The sequence below is a fragment of the Cydia splendana genome, chromosome 1 (assembly GCF_910591565.1).
Source record: "Cydia splendana chromosome 1, ilCydSple1.2, whole genome shotgun sequence".
NCBI classification, from domain to species: Eukaryota; Metazoa; Arthropoda; class Insecta; order Lepidoptera; family Tortricidae; genus Cydia; species Cydia splendana.
The window spans coordinates 17,554,278-17,573,915 of NC_085960.1; the positions used below are offsets into that span (position 1 = coordinate 17,554,278).

The following is a 19,638-nucleotide window of genomic DNA, read 5'->3' on the forward strand; positions in this document are numbered from 1 at the left end:
AATAGGAATACACCAATAAAGAGTGTATTCCCATTTGTTCCCGCGAGAAACTTATGGGGAAAGACGCTGCATAGAAATCTTTTGAGGTGGGGACAAATGGCAACGCCAATATCGGGGACAAATGGGAACACCAAAATTCATATAAACATTCCCATTTGTCCCCGCCTCGTGCATGGCGTAGGTCACGTGAATTGGAGACAAATGGGAATACACCAATAATGCACCCATTATTGGTGTATTCCCATATTACTAATAATTACCAATAATGGGTGAATTCCCATTTATCTCCGCGGGGAACATACTACATAATAATATTTTACACAAATATCGGATGTATTCTCACTTGTCCCGGCCGGGAACAAATGGGAATAGACGCTGCATATAAACAATTCCCATTTGTCCCCACCATGGATGGCGACGGTCAGTTGGGGCCTTTCCCAAAATTTTCCTTGGCTCTAAAATACGCTGCAGTTGCATACCTATTCAGATTTGCCATCTGAGTGTGTATTACAAAAATCCTTCATGTAATTTATTCGAATATTCATTTCTTATTCGAAATTCTAAACGAATGGTTTATTCGCGAATAATTTATTCGCCCGCCGGGCTTAAGAACACGGGTACCCGTGTCAGCGTGTAACACGTGTATCGGGAGCTCTAGTTTAAATAGTACCTTGTTGCGAAATAAGAATGCGACTGGTCCTTCTTATTGTAAGTACTGTAACTCGTAAAAACTTAGCAGCGACTTATATTAAGAGGATAACCCGCAGTACCTATAACTCGGTCATCAATAGAAATATCATTTTTAGGGTTCCGTACCCAAAGGGTAATAACGCGACCCTATTACTAAGACTCTACTGTCCGTCTGTCCGTCCGTCCGCCTGTCTGTCACCAGGCTGTACCTATCTCATGACATGAGCCGTGATAGCTAGACAGTTTAAATTTTCACAGATGATGTATTTATGTTGCCGCTATAACAACAAATACTAAAAAGTACGGAACCCTCGGTGGGCGAGTGCGACTCGCACTTATCCGGTTTTTTTAATTATATAGGGGAGAGGGGGGCAGCCTGGTACACTTTTTACATTAATTGTCATAGTTCAAAATATTACTTATTGAAACCAGTTTTAAGCCTCTATACAATAACCTAAATTATTAACCAATGTAATTACTGTATTTGCACATATATACTTAATGCTAAAGATAATAGTACAAATTAGATTTTTGCAACTCAAGAAATAATGTTCGATACTGCCCCAAGAGTGGGTAGCTTTGAACTTACATGGGGCAGATTTGAAAAATGGGCTGTAACGGCAATAATATCGAGATATAGGGTAAAAGTGGGATAGATGCCCCAGGGGTATAGTTGCATTGATTGCAATTACTCTAGTTTCGCGAATGAAATAAATGTTATTTTATTTATCTATCGACAGACTCTGCAACTACAACTAAGTTGACCGTGTTGCATATCTCTGTGCAATTGCATGGGACGGCTAGGTGCGATCAAAGTTTTTGCGGGATAAATATCCTCTTTCTCGCCGCGGCATCTATCCTAAATGTAATTTACATGGATTAGGCAACTATCCCATATAGGGGATAGTTGTCCCAAAACTTAGAGCTCCGCAATAATCGCCAATACTCTGGAAATATCGAAGATAATGTTTATTCCTTTCATAAAATTAAAGATAATAAACCTAAAAGTATCTACCCGTTTTACAAATAAGGCATCTTGCTTTTTGTACTAAGAGATAACAAGTAATTACCCTACGCGTTTTTTTTATCTGTACTTGGCCCAGTTTGTCACTAGAAATAATCGTGTTAACAGTTTACACATAGTCTAATAAAACATGGTCTTCCATTCCCAGAGTGACACGGGCCTACGTCACAACAACATGGCCGCTATATATAGCGCTATCGCATATTATCATATAGCGCTGTCGCATGATGACGTAGGCCCGTGTCAGTTAGGTGACCTAGAAAAGACGGGAATGGAGTACCAGGCGGAGTATATTATTATACCATGAGTTTACACGTATAATTTGCAGTTACAACAGAGATGGGGTAGTTTTGAACATTCATGTTTTTTGGAGTGTTCATAGGTGCCTCAGTGGGGGTACCTTTGAAAAGTATTGAAATCTTACTAAAGCTACCCCCTTGAGGCAGTTTTGCACATATCATTTCTCAAAACTACCCCAATAATGTTTTAACAGCGGATTATATGAGTATTTATTATATTTTGGTTCTCTGTGATTCTCTTTATTTTTATAATTCCTTACCATTTTTACCTGTTAACAAATAAATAATATTATATTAAACATGACTAAACGTAATAAGTACTGAACCACTTAGTTCATGGAATTTAGGTAAATGCATTATTAGTATTTACTAAAATAACTAAAATATTATTACGGTTTCAATTTACATACCAAATGCCAGTCAATATCGGGGCAGTTCATGGTATAATAATATACTCCGCCTGGTACTCTATTCCCGTCTTTTCTAGGTCACCTAACTGACACAAGCCTACGTCATCATGCGACAGCGCTATATGATAATATGCGATAGCGCTATATATAGCGGCCATGTTATTGTGACGTAGGCCTGTGTCACTCTGGGAATAGAAGACCATGTTTTATTAGACCATGGGGCAGTTATGAACATTTCTTATGGCCGGGGTAGTTTTGAACAGACTGCTAATCAAAACTGCCTCCTATTTATTTTTCATAACTACCCCAACACTTACTTAAAAAAATAAACGTCGTTATTTTGTAGAAACATCGCAAATTTTGATTATTCATCCTTCGTCACTAAACATAATAGATTGTTCTATCTAATAAATTAAGTTTCACTAACCACTTCCTTCAAATACAGCCTGAGAAACCTTACAAATCTGCACAAATACCGCTAACGGGTAGCATCGAAAACAAAATAAGCTACTGGTTCGTTCATGTTCTGTCAAACTTCAAATATATCAGGTGACAGTTGTGTGGGTCGATGTTGCAAGCCCAAAATATGGATTTGTATCATTATCGCATCAAAAATACATTTTAAAACGCATTTGTTCTAAGCTGCCTCCAGTGATAGCTGCCCCCTTCTCCCCTACAGTTCAGTATGATGGAATATCGTAATAATGGGACACTGTGTGAATATTTTTGACACGTTGTAAAAGTGTTTAACTAAGAAAGAATCGGTAATAAGAAATATGCGAACTATGAATGCTTACTTCGGAGCCTGCGGCCTGTGGCGCGGATCGGCTTGAAGTGGATGGGCGTCAAGGGGAACACCAGCTGCATAGGAAGCGGCTCCTGCAGATACCCATCCTTGCGGAACCATGAAGCACCTTCCAAGTACAGCCCTCTGCATAATTTATAGAAAATACTTTTTTTAATTTGAGAACCCTTTGTTTATTTTGATAAAAACTGTTTTTATATTTCATTTCATTTATTGAATGCCAACCATGGTATTACAAGGTGCAGTTTACATATTATAATAACTAGCTGTGCCCGCGGCTCCGCCCGCGTGGAATTCGGTCTGTGTCAGTAAGCGGCTAATTACTAATCCTAATTTCTCTCCCTCTCCCCTGGAGGCGGAACTTGAAGTAAAGTTGACAGATGGATATGCTAGAGGACTGCAGTCCAGATAAAATATTTTACAATTAGGTACCACTAAATAAAACTACACTCCAAAATCAATAGTTTTTTTCGCCCTTATTCAAATTTTACACGTGATATAAACGCACAGTTAAACGACAGAGTAGTAGATGTATATCGGACGATACAGTAAGGTATACGCGCGCGAGCGAAAGCGAAGCGGCCTGCCTGGCTAAAGCGCCACTCACCGTGGTCTTCTTCAGACTCCTGAGGCAGACCACGGCCCCTTGTAACCTCAATGCGTTGCGAGACTTTCGCGAAAATTTGGATTTTTTTCTGGAAAGCATGGTAATGCGTATTAAATGCGAGTCCCAAATCGTTTGACTCCGCAAACGACCAGTGCCGTTTTGATGCCCTAAGCATTTCTAGACCATGGTGCCCCCTCTCCCTAGGCTCATCGAGATTACATTGATTTTTTTTGGTTAGTTGAGTGACGTTCATTGCCGCATTACAGCTGTGAATGGAAATTAGTCACATCATTTTATCACGAAAATTGACAGTGCTGCAGCAGTAACGTTGCAACAGCGTAATGCTGCTGCAGTCGCCATACCTTAGAAAGTGTTTGAAAACGCGAGCGAAGCGAGCGCGAAAATTTTTCGATTTAAAAACGCAATTTGATAGACAGTTGTACATTTTTACTTTTAGTATGGAAATCAGTCACATCATTTTATCACGAAAATTGACAGTGTTGCAGCAGTAACGTTGCAACAGAGTAATGCTGCTGCAGTCGCCATACTTTAGAAAGTAATTGAAAACGCGAGCGAAGCGAACGTGAAAATTTTTCGATATTAAAACGCAATTTGATAGACAGTTGTACATTTTTACTTTTAGTATGGAAATCAGTCATATCATTTTATCACGAAAATTGACAGTGCTGCAGCAGTAACGTTACAACAGAGTAGGTAATTCTGCTGCAGTCGCCACCCGAATGTCACTTTTATCATATCTTATAGTGTTTAGTAAAAGCGAGCGAAGCGAGCGCGAAAATTTTTCGATATAAAAAACGCAGTTTTTACCTTTAGTCCCAACCAGGCGCGAATCCAGGATTTCATGCAGAGAAGGGATGGGACGTTATTAGATGGGTATACTTGTACACGTATAAAAGTTTCATGTAGGTACCAGGTACCTACTCCACGACAATGCTGATGCTGATGCAGCCTGCGCTTTTTTTTGCCTACGGTTTTGGTGCCCCCTAGACGTGGTGCCCTAAGCAAGTGCTTATTTTGCCTAAAAGGGTTAATCTGGCACTGCAAATGACAGAGGTCAATGTTTTTTTTTCAAAGTACCTTGTATGAATATGGATTTGATATGGGTGCGATATAATTACGATTAGGTATAATTCATGATGGAGAAAATTAATAATTTTAAATAATTATGCAATTATACGCGTGTTGATAATTATGTGTGTTTATTTTACCACTATGTAACTATGTAAACTCATTTTTAGTTTTCTTTATTAATTAATGTTTACTCAGTTCCCCAATAGACTGTGCAATGAGGGGCAATTAATTTACTGTCGTTTAATTTTGTTGTATTATTAATTTATTAAATCAACATAATTATTTAATTATTTTTGTTGATATCCGTACCCCCTGTTCTAAACTTAGAGTTAATTTGGCAAAATCTTTCCTCGGTAGCTTATTCATGTCACAACGTACTAAATTCAGCGCCATCTGTTAGTTTACCAGGGTACTCAATAAAGGTAGCACATATTTGAAAAAAGTTTGCCCCTCCTTCCTAAGTAGCACCATAAGATTCAGGGGCAAACTTAAGTCAATCGAGTGTTGTGGCTACCCCCCCTTTTAAATGTTGAATTTTTATAGCCTATAACCTGGCCGGGGATTTTCTCGACAGATTAGTAAAGTTTTCATCAAAATCCGTTCAGCCGTTTTCACGTGATGCGCGTTCAAATAAACAGACAAACAGATAAACAGATAAACAGACAAATAGACAAAACATCTAAAAACTTTTGGAACGTGTTCTGTTATCGATTCTAAGTATCCCCAGTCAACTTTTTTTCAAATATCTTCCATGTACAGACTTTCGACCGTCTTCAGCTTTATTATATGTATAGATGTATAGATAACATTATAAAGTAGGGCGTGACAAATTTTGAAATATAACTTAACCTAGGGAAAAAATACAATTTACACTTAAAACTAATACATATTTTCCGATCCGTCGTTCATATATTCTTCGAGAGTGTAAAAAGCTTTAGATATTAAATATTTTTTTAGTTATGTAACAAAAGTCGTGTATTTCTCTTCAGCTACTATATGACTAGGTAAGTTGTTGTAGACTTCCATCGACATGGAATGTGGTCCGTTCGAGAACATTTTGAGTTTGGCTATTCCAATTGGCTATTTCATCCTGCCGGCGCCTACATTTCGTGTAGATACGACTGTTGAACAACTCGGAGGTATAAAGCAAATGGGTAAGACGCTCGAAAGAACAGAAGGTGCGACAGACAGTGCAGGCTGGTTTATCTAGGCTTCAGCTAACGGATTGTGTGTCACGGTATGTCTGTATGAAAAACACAGACCATACCGCCTATATTATTGACTTAGGGTCGGTTGCACCAAACTGTTCGTATCGTTAAAGAGTTCGCAAAATTTTTATGTATGGAAAGTTTCATAGTAAAGCGCCGGGGCGCGCCGGCTGACGTTGATCAGTCTGTCAAATGTGGTTGGTGCAACTGGCCCTTATTCTATCTAAAGGATGATGTTCCGCTCCCATACAAGTATGGCCCAACACTCGCTAAACATGGTTGGTATATTGTTAGGCTCCAAACATGAAATGAAAGTCCCGATAGTTATTAGAAATTCACGGACACTTCACAGAACATTATAAAAGCGGAATTTCTCTACGATTTTGAGGTTAAGAATTCTGCCTTGTATCGAGCCATTGTTAAATATGATTATGTCTTATTACAAGGAAATAAGGTGCCGTAAATAGTGTAAACATATCGATGATATTGGGCGTTTAAAGGCTGTCAAGGAACAAAAATCGAATGAGTTGGTATTAGGTTATTACATTTTTTTTAAATAAAATAATATATTTAATACAACTTCCTTAAATGAATAAGACATAGCATGCGATCCGGAATAGACTATAACAACTAGAGCTGTTTTATAGTAAAAAAAAATATAGCATTAAATGTAAAACCAATCACTTAAGTAAACATATTTACTTCAATTCCAGAGAGAGCACAAATACAGTAACAATCACAGGATTGTTATAATGAATTCGATAAGTAACTCATTCCAAAAAAGAATGTTTCATAAACAACCCATACAACCATTTCCAGTCGCCGTTACGACGCGGTGTTGACACATCTTGTGTCGACACCGTCTGTTTCGGTCACAATTCCAGTCGCAGAGTCGTCGCCGTGTCGACACAGTTACCAGAAATGGGGAAGGGTCGACACATGACACAAAGTGACATAAAGTGTGGTCGCCGTGTGCACACATTGTTTCGGGTTTGCGACTACTTTATGCCAAAATCATTCGTTCATTCGTTCATTTTGTTCCTGTCAAATGGAAACTGTCAGATGGAAAAATACTTAAATAAAAATAAGTGACATTAATACGCCATCTCTAAAACGGATTACAAGACGTAATTATATATTGTTTGCATTAATATTACAATAGGACTTAAATTATTATGGGGAATTAAACTGCTCGAGTGATTTGATAAACTAAGTGTAATATAATCAACGCGCCACCACATTGTTTTAGTTTAGCCGGAAATGAAATTGTTTACTTCTCAGTGCCTGTGTTCATAACTATGTTATTTGAAGCATTTTTAGTACTTCGATGCGTATACTATACTTAAATAACAGAAATAACGCTTTACATACTACGAAACTTGTTAATTATGATGTACATATAAATATGGTTTAAGGCTGAGAAATATTGCAGTCACAAAGTAGTTGCAATGTTTCGACTTTGTGTCGACTCTGTGTTGACACATGACACGCGCTGTCAAAAGTAATAACAAAGTTACTGGTATGTTACTGGATTTGCAAAATGGCTCCTTGTGTTGATTTGTTTTCAGATATTCTCAAAGTGTAAAAATTCCGTGGTCAGAGATGGGCATTAATCGATTAACTGTTTATTCGACTAATTAATGGAATAAAAAAAGTTAATTCTCAAATTTTAATCGCGATTAGTTTAGTCGACCTAACATAGATTGAAATTGAATTAATCTGAATATTAATCGAATAAATTATCGATTAAATCTCGATTGAAAGTTGATAGGGGGCCATTTTTGTACGTAAAAATAATATAAATGTCTTGCATGCAGATGGTAGCAAAACACTTTGTCATAAAAGTCGAGATGGGTGTCGATATATAGGTTTTAGGGAGTGCCGATTTCGAAAATAATGACCATTTTGGAATCCGAAATGGCGGCCATGCACTGTGTCATAAAAGTCGTCATGGATGTCGTTTTATACGTTTTAGGGGGCCCCAATTTTGAAAATGATGACCATTTTGGAATCCAAAATGGCGGCCATGCACTATGCCATAAAAGTCGTCATGGGTGTCGTTTTATAGGTTTTAGGGGGCGCAGATTTCGAAAATGATGACCATTTTGGATTCCAAGATGGCGGCCATGCACTATGTCATAAAAGTCGTCATGGATGTCGTTTTATAGGTTTTAGGGGGCCCCGATTTAGAAAATGATGACCATTTTGAAATCCAAAATGGCGGCCATGCACTATGCCATAAAAGTCGTCATGGGTGTCGTTTTATAGGTTTTAGGGGGCGCAGATTTCGAAAATGATGACCATTTTGAAATCCAAAATGGCGGCCATGCACTATGTCATAAAAGTCGTCATGGGTGTCGTTTTATAGGTTTTGGGGGGCGCAGATTTAGAAAATGATAACCATTTTGGATTCCACTTTTATGACAAAATACGTAGCCGCCATCTTGGATTATAAAATGATCATCGTTTTCGAATTCTGCACTCCCTAAAACCTATAATTCGACATCCGTGACGACGCAAGTTATCTTTATTTTCAGATCTAACAAATTGCTACAGAATACAAAGGACAAAAAAGAAGCGAGGAGGTAATGAAACAAGCAAATATACAGATGATTCCTCGACGCAATTGGGTGATTCTTAAATTGTGTCCAGATTTTTTTTGTCATAAAAGTTTTTATTTTTCACATATTACTCTCACAAGTTCCGTGACATTTCGACCTTGTAATTTTTTAAGTAAATGTTTTTGTTTATCTATGAGGATCTCACTAGAATAGTATAATCAAGGTATGTTTATATTTGATGAATGAAATAGTAACGCAAAAAAAAAAATATATTTGTGTCTTATATTATATTCCTGCCGAAGACTTTTATTTTACCTTTTCCTTCTACACAAGTTTGGCCAAGTAATAAGAATTTAGGGCTCTCAATTTTATTTTGACTTCTACAACAGTAAAGCTACGAGGCCATGTTTGGTATCGTTTTCGTATAAATTCGCAGTACCAAATTTAGTTAAGGTATCACATTGACACCATTCCGAAGTAAAAACATATAAACTTATTAAAATACTTTCTTTTAAACTCCTCTTCACGCTTAAACTGCTGAACAGTTTTAATTTAAATTTGGTACACATATATTTTGAGTCCCGAGACAGGATATAATAAGTTATCTCAAAAATCATCCTTTAAAGGTGTGAAATGAGGTGTAGGGGGGAATTCAGAATTGACTTCTTGAAGTTAGTACTGTTTAAGTTTAGGTTTGAAGTCATGTTTTTTCATCATTTTTAACTAAATCAAAGATGTAGACCATCCCAAATTTCATATAAATCGGTTCAGCGGTTATTGATTTCCCGTACAAATTTCCACGCCACTTTTCACACCTTCAAAAGATGATTTTGGTTATAAGATCTATCCTATGTCCTGTTCCGGGACGCAAACTATTTCTATACCAAATTTCAACGAAATCGGTTCAGCGGTTAAGCGTCAAGAAGAATTTCAAAAAACCGGCCAAGTGCGAGTCGGACTCGCGTATTAAGGGTTCCGTACATTAAGTCCGACTCGCGCTTGACTGCACATTTCTAATAGGTTTTCCTGTCGTCTATAGGTAAAGAACTATTTTGTGTATTCAGACGGACATACATACAGACGCACGAGTGATCCTATAAGGGTTCCGTTTTTTTTCCTTTTGAGGTACGGAACCCTAAAAAGATTTATTTTTATTTTGTGGAATGGTGTCAATGTGATATCTTAAATGGATTCAGCACCCCAGATTTATACGAAAACGATACCAAACACGGCCTAGCACCTTCACTGATATAGATATATCAAGATAAAATTGAGAGCCCTAAATAAACTTTCAAGAGCGGATATCTCAAAAACTATTCAACATATCGAAAAAATTGACTGAATAAACTTGTAACAAATTAAATTAACTTTCATTTTGTATAAGTGGCCATGTCGCTGAGATGCATAGTTTCCGAGATATAATCGAAAAACGGGAAAATGGGACCTTCAAAGCCCCCTCTCTCCCCCCCGCTCAAGGGCTATGGCCGGGGACTTTTGATATGTTCACCTCCTAACTTGTCAAACCGAGTTACGGAGTCAAAAATTGTGTTCCGAGCATTTCCCTCTACAACTTTTAGAGCATTCGTTGCCTGACCTAAGTAGCTTATTGAATTTCTTTAAAAACTTTTCTGTAAAAGGTTGACGGGTGTTGGGTGTTTATATGGTTTCGGTCGATTATTATCATTTGCATTGCCCATGATGACTTACTAGAATTACGAGCACACGAGACACTAATAGTAGTTTGACAAACCTTGGTTTTCAAGAGGTATTTTATATTGACATTTGCTGTCACAAATTTGCTGTCAGATTTAGTCGCAAACCGCACGCAAAGTGCACACAAATGTGTCGACACCTTGTTACGGAAAAGTGTAGACACGGCGACGACACTTTGTTTCGAAACAATTCTAGACACATTGTGTGGACTCTGTTACGACACATCTGACATTTAGTTACCACTTTGTGATTCTGCGACTGGAATGGTTATATGGGAAATGTTTGCCTAAAAGGCACTTAATAATAAACTTAATATATTTCAAATAAGTTAGAATTCCTATTTTGTAGGTTTATCATTTACCTAGGTAATTTATAAAAAAAGTTAGATATATATTTTTCCCTTTATTTTAATGTATTTTTAAGTTTTAACCTATTTTCGTGTTATTCATACCCTGATATTAGGTCCTTACCTATGAAATTGGCGTTTTTGTTCATAGATATAAGTCTGATCCTAGTTTTTTTTTTTTTACAAAAGTACATACACAATTACAATAAAACTACAGTGCACTCAATAAACAACGATTTTACATACAATTAATTGTTATTTTTTATTGTTAAGTGTTCAGAATTAAGCCTTGAAAATAGGTCTTTTCATGTGCTGTCGGTTCGAGTATTAAAATTACTTATATTTTTCTAATGGTACCAATTTTCAAGAAATGGAGATATTGAAAACATACCTTAAAGGTGTCAAAAATTACTGGAAAAATTTTGTTTGGTTTGAATTAGCCATCAAAAAAATATCCGCAAAATTAATTGTATGGAAATTCGTGTTTCGTTGAAATTCTCCGAACAAAACGCCAATTTCATAGGTAATGACCTAATATTAAATAAGGTTTTATTAAAAAAAAAACAATTTTAAAGAAGTAAAAAACGACTTCAGTGGGGAAAGCCGGTGAAAGCTAGATGTAAATTGGTGCTCTTCTAGATTTCATAAAATACTATCAAATAAATATGTAATAATTAATATGAAAACACAATCCATAGCGACTCTATTCGTTCCATATTCGTTCGTTATTCACTTTTGACCATGGTATAATAATATACTCCGCCTGGTACTCTATTCCGAGATTCGCGTATGACCTAACTGACACGGGCCTACGTCATCATGCTGTTTACAGGTTCTCAAACTTAATAATGTGGGAGAATTTTAACCAACGGTGAAAATTATTTTAACGGCATTAATAATAAGTTATTCATGTAGAAACATAGTAAAATACAACAAATCTAATGTATTAAATTAAGCTTTATTTATATATACAAGACAAACGTTTGAAAAACTAATTCACAGTTACACATTAATTACCAAGCTTACGACGTGAAAAGTTTGGAAAACACTGCGACTGCTGACACTGAGCGAGAAGGAAATAACAATTAACACGCGTTCGACAAGGATGACGGTCAGGGCATGAAGTTATCTAGATCCGAATTGTCAAATGTGACAGCGCTATCCTGTGTTGCCAGTAATGTAAACAGAATTACCCGAACGTCTGAAATTACTTTCGTGAATCGGAAGATATTGCTAACGAATAATTAAAAATGACGTGTTATTGTAAAATTTAAGATAAAATACATATAAATGAAAATTATAAAATTATAAAGAAATATTTTAACTTATTAACCATAGGTATAATGTACCCATATAACATGTTATGTTGAAATAAAGTGGCAATGTTATTGTGACGTAGGCCCGTGTCACTCTGGGAAGAGAAGACCATGTTTTATTAGACCATGACTTTTGACGTAAGTCATTTGGGTATGTTACAATTAAAGTAATTGGAATAAAAAGTTTTTACTGTATCGCAGTTCTTTTTGCAATTTTGATACTTAGTGCTTAAAACAGTATGTCGTTAGTGGTATGAATGTTTTTCTTTGAAGTGAGCGTTATTAGCATCAACAGGAATATCGTAGAAAAGTATTTTGCTACCATACTTTTTTGTTTGGCTCTGGACGTCCATTTATGAAATGTGTTGATTTGGTTTAATTACTCTTTAACTTATTTTCTTTACTAAGAAGTGTCCGTTGGAATCTAATATATGTATGAGATTGTAAGAAATATGATTAAATTTATCGTATATATAGCATGCTTATCGGATCGTAGGCCAAATTTGGCATGATCCTTTGTCTGCAACTAAAGTGACTTAGGTTAACAAACTAACCTGATGTAGACACCGCCATCCCGCGGCGGACGCACGAATGCGGACTCATCCATAGGCATCACCGTGAACTCCCAACACAGCGTATCTATAGGCCAACTTTCTCCACGCGCAGTTGTCTGTAAGGTAAGGGCCGTTTGAGAGAGGGACTCAACAACAATAAACAACTATCAATATAGACACGCGGTAAAGGTCAAAGAAAAAGGAACTGGCGACGCAGAAACCGTGTGTAGGTAATATTACACGAACCATTTCAAGCCACTTTTGACCCCTTCACAACTTGAAACCTACCTACACATGAAATTTGGCACGTTTATTCTAGCCCCTTAGCTTGTCTAGAACACATAATTTGTATATTACGGAGTAACCATAGGTTTCAATGAACCGTCTCAAACCACCAATGAATCATGATATCCTTATTGGTATTCGGCCCAATGTGAGGTCTTGAACCATCATACTTTTCAAGATCTTGAGAATGCCAGTGAGCGCAATCAGCGCCGGCAGCCAGTTGGGCCACAATAGGCCTGTTGCAAGTAACAAAGAATCATGGAAATAATGGTTTCAACGAAACATATATGTTAATATGATTCTAAAAAATGGCCCAATCTCAGTATAAACTGAAGGATTATTAATATATTCAATAAAATAAAAGTGCAAAATTCTCCAATCGGCCATTTTTACTGAAACGGCAATCAGAAACGTTCTAAACAGTGACGTCATCAATCCATAACATATTTCTTAGAGCAACATAGACAACCTCATTGACCGAAATCTATACGTGGGCACCAAAGAGTTCGAAAGGTGCAAAAAAAATGTTATTTCGCCACTAAACATTTATTACGTCCAAAAAATATTATTACACGATATAAAGTAGATATCTATTTGTTATTATTTAAATAAAATGCTAAATAATACGATATTTCAACAACAAACTTTTTTAATTATTTGGCTGAATGGAACTATCATTGCCATGTTGGCTGTCGTAACTAGAAAAAATGAAAAATTAAAAGTAAAACCGGCGTTCGGTGATTTTCACTCAAAATTTACATGTATCTAAATAATCCATCTTAAACTGCAACCGTGTGAGAGTTTTTGTGTAAAATGAGTTATTGTGATAAATTTTTGTAATGTATTTATCATCCCTAATCGTAATATATGGTGCTGAATTAACAATATCATTCGGATTCAAGGGAAATTCGTAACTGTAAGTATGTAAACAATATCTAACACCCTACCACCAACTAAATGATGACGTCACAAATGGCATGCGAGGCGTTTTCGCGCGAAGTTTAAACTAGTTATAATAAAATGCAATTATCTATGTTAAATCTTATGAGTATAACTGAAATATAGTGTTTTTCGCTATGATCTTTTATATGAAGATGTGTTATACACGTTCCAAAATTGAAGCACTCACCTCGTGTCATGTGTACGAGTTTGTCTCAGTCTGCCTGACGCAAGCGCGAAGTGTACACCGGTTAATACTTTTCCACAAATAACGTGTATTAAGCAACAAAATGCCGACCTGCGTTATGTTGAAATGCTCAAATTATCCGCGGAAGCGCAAAAAAATTGACGGCGTCACATATCATTCGTAAGTAAAAGCTGAAATAATCCGTTTTTCTTCGGTTTAATCTTGAAAGAAATAAAGCTGGCCGCCATTTTCGCTGGCTGACAGAAAGAGATAAGTTTATGTTCTTATCAGCGAGAATGACAAGGACGCACCAACTGCGTACATAGATTATCATAGCAGAGGTGTCATGGTAAGTTGCATTCATTGTTTGGTGCTTGTCGTACAAATAAGAGAAGTAAATTTCAACTGTAATATTATAGTTTTTAACTTGCACGCATTTTTTCTTGTAATTAATTACAACAATTGGCAAATTAAAGATTATTATTGTCCGGGTCGCGTCAATTAAGTAAATAGGTACCTATATTGCTGTTTATACAAAGATTACTACAAAATTATTTTACAAAAGTATTTTTTTTAGGCATTTCATTTTCTCACACAATAACAATTATTATAACATAACATTGTTAGTAAAATAAAAGGTTTTGTTGTTATTGAATTTGCTTTTTTTTTAACTCGGTTTCGTGGAAAGGAATATTGTTTATTTACATAGTTATATATTTTTACCGCTTTATTTACATTTGCGTATGAACTGTGCTAGTACCAGTATATATCACTTGATCAAAGGGAAGGTGAATGTTATTAATAGTATTCACGAAATAGGTAGAATCCAGTACATATAAAATATAAAAATACGGGGTGAAATTTTAACCACCATACATACATACTCTGCGTACTGAACCAGCCAAATTTTTTTTTGTTACAAAAGTAACAATGATATGTATATAATATATTTTATTTACATAACTAAATGTGAAAACTTTTTACTTCGGTAGCGAGTACATTACTACATAGAACTGCACTAAAATGATTTGCACCTTCTGTCAAACATCTTATTCTTTGATATTTTTTTTCTTAATAAGTTTTACGGTTCGCGCCATCTCCACTATTTGCCGTCGCGTTATGGTGGTATCACTGATTTACCAAATTTACGCGCAAGTGACAAACACTAGCCGTCTCTTTTTTACTTAGGTTTTCTTTTAATTGTGCCGTCTCTTTTACGCATTTGCGTATGAAGTTGTAAACAAATATTGTAACTGATGCTGCCGTGACGTTGGCAGCATTGGTTAGCATCATTTTTTTCGCTTGATATGTTAGTGTATGGGATATCTACATATAAAAGATCATAGGTTTTTCGGAACTAATACAAGTGTACCGACGATATTAAAAGGGTTTTCAAAATTTGTCATCAGGCCTATTACCTGCATGACGGCGGTGAGGAAACCGGTGGGGGCGACCAGCGAAGGCAGCCAGCACAGTGTGGGCGGGGAACGAGGCGCGTTGGCCCACGCGGAGAGGTGCGCCCCGCGCAGGAATAACTCGCGGCACCACGATCCTAGCGGCTTCATGGAGGGTCGAGCTGCGGAGTTATTGAGTAAAAATCACCATTTAGGCTAGGCTGAACATTAATCTGTGTATTTTTACAGCGATGGAAAATGAAGAACATCCACTAGCTCGTACCTTTCTGCCAGAACGTGGGCACTTTACCCTCGAAAATGGAGTTATACATGATCTCTAGCATTTCTGACATCACCACCAGACCCTCGATTGCGCGCCTCAGTTCCTGCAATGCAGAGCTAGTTGTTTATAACCATGATGTGTTTAAATTTAAAACATGTAAAAATATGACTTTAATATAACATATTTTCCCAAAACAGAATGACGCATGTGGGCATTATGAATTCATGATATCAGGCAACCTCATGCATTCCATATCCTCCACGTCGGCTTACCTTAAGTCCTGAAACAATAGTGTTGATTAGAACGTTAAAGTAGCCGATCTCCTGCAGCAGAGAGACGCACATTGGCATCACGATTTCGGGACCCATCATGCGCTCGGTGGTGTCCATGTCAATTTTGTTTGGCAGCTTTATCATCATCTCCATAGCCAATTCGTCAACCTGCGGGAGAAGTTGATTAGCCAGCTCTAAGTACTCGAGCGGAGCAACGGGCAGGTATACTTAGTAGTTTGAATCAGCAAAATGCTAAACAATGAGAATAAACGTGCAAGCTTAACGCAGATGTCTCTGCAATCATTGAAAAATAAAAACAAACCATAGACTACCGACTTTTGTAAATTTTGGGTTCAGTTGGACCCAGTGTAATCTGTGGGTTTTTATCCTTATTGGTTTAGAAAATTCTGCGTTTCAAATGACACAATAAGTATTAAAGGTTCTAACTCGCCGTAGCAATACATAATACCTAGATTCGATGGCCTAACTTTACCTTCTGATCTTCGCCGCCACCTGCGCCTCCTCCGCCGGTGGAAGCGAGAGAAAACAACGTCGAGCACAATATAAGGGCGTCCTGAAAAACAAAACGAATATTTCCATGATGCGTCTGTCTAAAGTAATCAAACAATACAAAACCCACATTGATTTGTAGTGTTCATGTAATCAAGAAGTATAGCGCCCTGATAACTGACCTGAGCGAGCGTGGCTACGTCGGCTGAGGCGTGCTGGCCGACAGACTCGGCGCGCTCGTAGCCCGGCCATAAGTCCACGAAGTCACGGTACGACTCCAGGCTGCCGTCCCGGGGTATGTGGTACGCGGGGATGGTCGCTAGTCTAAAAGTCAGATAGCAAGGTTGGGTTTTCATTATAAACTTAGTAGGTACAATATTCACCGTCTTGCTACTTAAAGGCCGGGCACGGAGGCGGAGGGAGATCTCTTGAAAATGAATAGTCGCATTTTCTCTATACTTTAAAGGCATTCCAATGATTCCATACCATTATGCCGGTATATTAATGCCTCCTGCCTCCTGTTTCCCAGCTTCTGTACTAGTACACGAAACTTTACCTATAGAAATTTATATCCAGAGCCTCCTCGCAGAAGAACTGGTTGATATAAGCAATAAGCACGCGTTTGTCCCAATCGTCAGTGATGTGGCCTCCATAGTTGATGATCGCGAACAGATATCGCAAAGCATCCCACGGGACTTCTTCGTATTGTTCTAGATAGTTGGCCAGCAGGTTATCGGATACCTAGGAGATATAATGTTTGTTTAAAATAAGTTTTTGGCAAAAATGTCATTTTTAGTACAAGCTTTTATCGCTGACTGTACTTTTCTTACGACAGACAACTAATACTCATCGAGACAATTCTAAAAACCCCTAAAACAATTAGGTTGCGTTGTTTCATCACAGAGTTCCTATGGCCACCTCCTGTCTCCATCATCAGATCAGCTCGATGGTACCATAATATTGCATTGTCATCCGATTTATAGATGCATGCAAAATTTTAGCTCAGTCGGAAACAGGGAAGTGGATCAAATTTAACTTGCAAGATTTGATTACAGACAGACAGACAGACAACGATCAGGTGAAAGTAAATAAAAGCTTGTAAAATAGATAAAGCTAGTTTTATATTTACATTAGTACCTCATTAGTACCTGTACCTAATTTTATTACAAGTAGGTACGTACGTACTGAAGAAGCCATGAATTTTTAAGGGCAATATTAATGTTGACGAGTTATTAATGCCACAACATTAAAATCGATTGCCTAAAATACATTCAAGGGATTGAGAACGTCTGAGCGATTATTCATGTAAAGCTTTGTGTTTGGTCTTATAAGAAATCTATTAACCCTTTACCAGGCTAAGGGATATATATTTCCCACATACGGCACTTCAAACATGTCTTCTATTTTCGATGAGTAAGTCTGACATTCGATTGTCATTTTTGAAATGTCAGCCTGGTAAAGGGTTAAACTAATGTGTTGTGTTGTTGTTGGGATTATAGTTACATCAAAGTCCGCGTCATTAAAGCTGTACACAGCATTATAGCCGAGCTGTCGGAAGCGCTTTCTGGCGATAAGCGAACAGTGGAAGAACGAGACGCAGAACAGCAGTCTCCGGTATTTGGGCGTGGCCTCGTCGAACTTGTCCTCGTTCATGTTTGCGAACAAGCGGACCATATTGCCTTTTAGACCCTAAAAATAACATTATTATAAGACAAATGGTAACTGGATTTGATTAACGTTACGAGAATGTGTCTTTAAGTCATATGTATATTGTTTCACACCATCAGTTTAATCACACTTATGTAATTCCAGAGACCGATCGCCATGTGCCTCAGTCAAGTAGGTACCAATCTAGAAATACATCACTATCTATAATATTATTTTGGGGCAGTCCATGGAAGCGCAGTGAGCTGAGCCAAACGCACGACAAGGGACATTCTGCAAGCATCATGAACCTATGGTGGTTCGGTAGTCGCCATGTTTCTCTGCAGCTTATACTCGTACAGCAGGAGTTTATCGTCAGGCATAGAGATCTACAGTCAGAATCTCAGCTGAATTCTGGAGTTGACCTGGCTGCGCATGAAGCCGAGCCATTCGCACGCCAAAAGGCAGTTGACGAGGAATACGCACTTGTGGTGGTTCAGTCGTCATCTTAATACTTCTCTGCAGCACGTGCAGCGGAAACTTGTCGTCTGGCATAGAAGAGAGCCACAGGCGGAATCTAGGATGAATCTTAGGGTTGTCTAGGCCACGCAGAGATCCAAGCCACGCACACGCCAAGTGACAGTTAGCGAGGAATACCCAGCCGCCTTCCCTCATGCCGGTGGCTAGCATCCTGCAAGGGAACGGATTACTTAGATGCATACATATTTCAATTGGAAGAGTACTGAATTCTGATTACAATTAAATAAATAATATCTAAGACCTTAGTGACAACTGGTACAAAATACTGGTGTGGTGGTATTATACTACCTGGTGGCAGTTGGTGCTTGGCCCTGTCCCAAACTGAGCGACTGGAACTTGTCAAACATTTTCATCTCCGTGGCGAGCTGGATGAGTGCAGCCGTGGGGTCTACGCCTGGAGACAACACGAAGAGCAACGACGTCTTAAACGATGACTCTTCCCAGGATTGCTGTAATACAGTTGGATATGAATCTGTTTTATACTTACTGCATCCTTCTTAGAAGGGCGAGTTCGCTATCTAAATAACACCGCATTCGGCTACATAGCCGAGATTATAAATGCGTCTTCTATAATGTTGAGTCTAGCAGCCTTAATGAAGTCTTTGTTTGGCATTGCTGTACCTAGTGAACCACGGGCATTTCAAAGAAGCAGTTTAATAAATAATGTCGAGTTCATATACGTTATACGTCTTTTCTTCCAAACAAAGAACCCGAACCGAATAAAAAGCACTGCGACTTTCAAGAAGACAGCAGAATATAAACTTGCTACCTTTAATTTTATTTTGTACCTTAATATCCAGAACAGGTGGTTCTACATAGCGCGGTCCCAGCACATTGACGACGAAAGTAGTAATGCAAGCAGACACACGGTCCACCCGTAGTGAACGAATCCAGAGAATGCGTTGGAAGTCGTTCATTGTGTCGTTCCAATCACCTGAGGAATATAAGTTAGCCTTAGT

At 37.8% G+C, this 19,638-nt stretch overlaps 1 protein-coding gene across 2 annotated transcripts in view; it reads right to left on the reverse strand.

Annotated features, from left to right (window-relative positions):
• Positions 1-19,638, reverse strand: part of LOC134794643 (dynein axonemal heavy chain 2) — a 158,543-nt gene that overhangs the window by 5,171 nt on the left and 133,734 nt on the right. For both annotated transcript variants that reach the window (XM_063766448.1, XM_063766447.1), the window contains exons 70-81: positions 19,468-19,613; positions 18,968-19,128; positions 18,626-18,830; positions 17,999-18,184; positions 17,052-17,236; positions 16,678-16,819; positions 16,479-16,559; positions 15,986-16,153; positions 15,714-15,816; positions 15,455-15,612; positions 12,626-12,741; positions 3,221-3,354 (exon numbers count right to left, since the gene is read on the reverse strand). In XM_063766448.1, the coding sequence (XP_063622518.1) occupies positions 3,221-3,354; positions 12,626-12,741; positions 15,455-15,612; positions 15,714-15,816; positions 15,986-16,153; positions 16,479-16,559; positions 16,678-16,819; positions 17,052-17,236; positions 17,999-18,184; positions 18,626-18,830; positions 18,968-19,128; positions 19,468-19,613 (1,785 nt within the window). The remainder of the gene's footprint in view (positions 1-3,220; positions 3,355-12,625; positions 12,742-15,454; positions 15,613-15,713; positions 15,817-15,985; positions 16,154-16,478; positions 16,560-16,677; positions 16,820-17,051; positions 17,237-17,998; positions 18,185-18,625; positions 18,831-18,967; positions 19,129-19,467; positions 19,614-19,638) is intronic.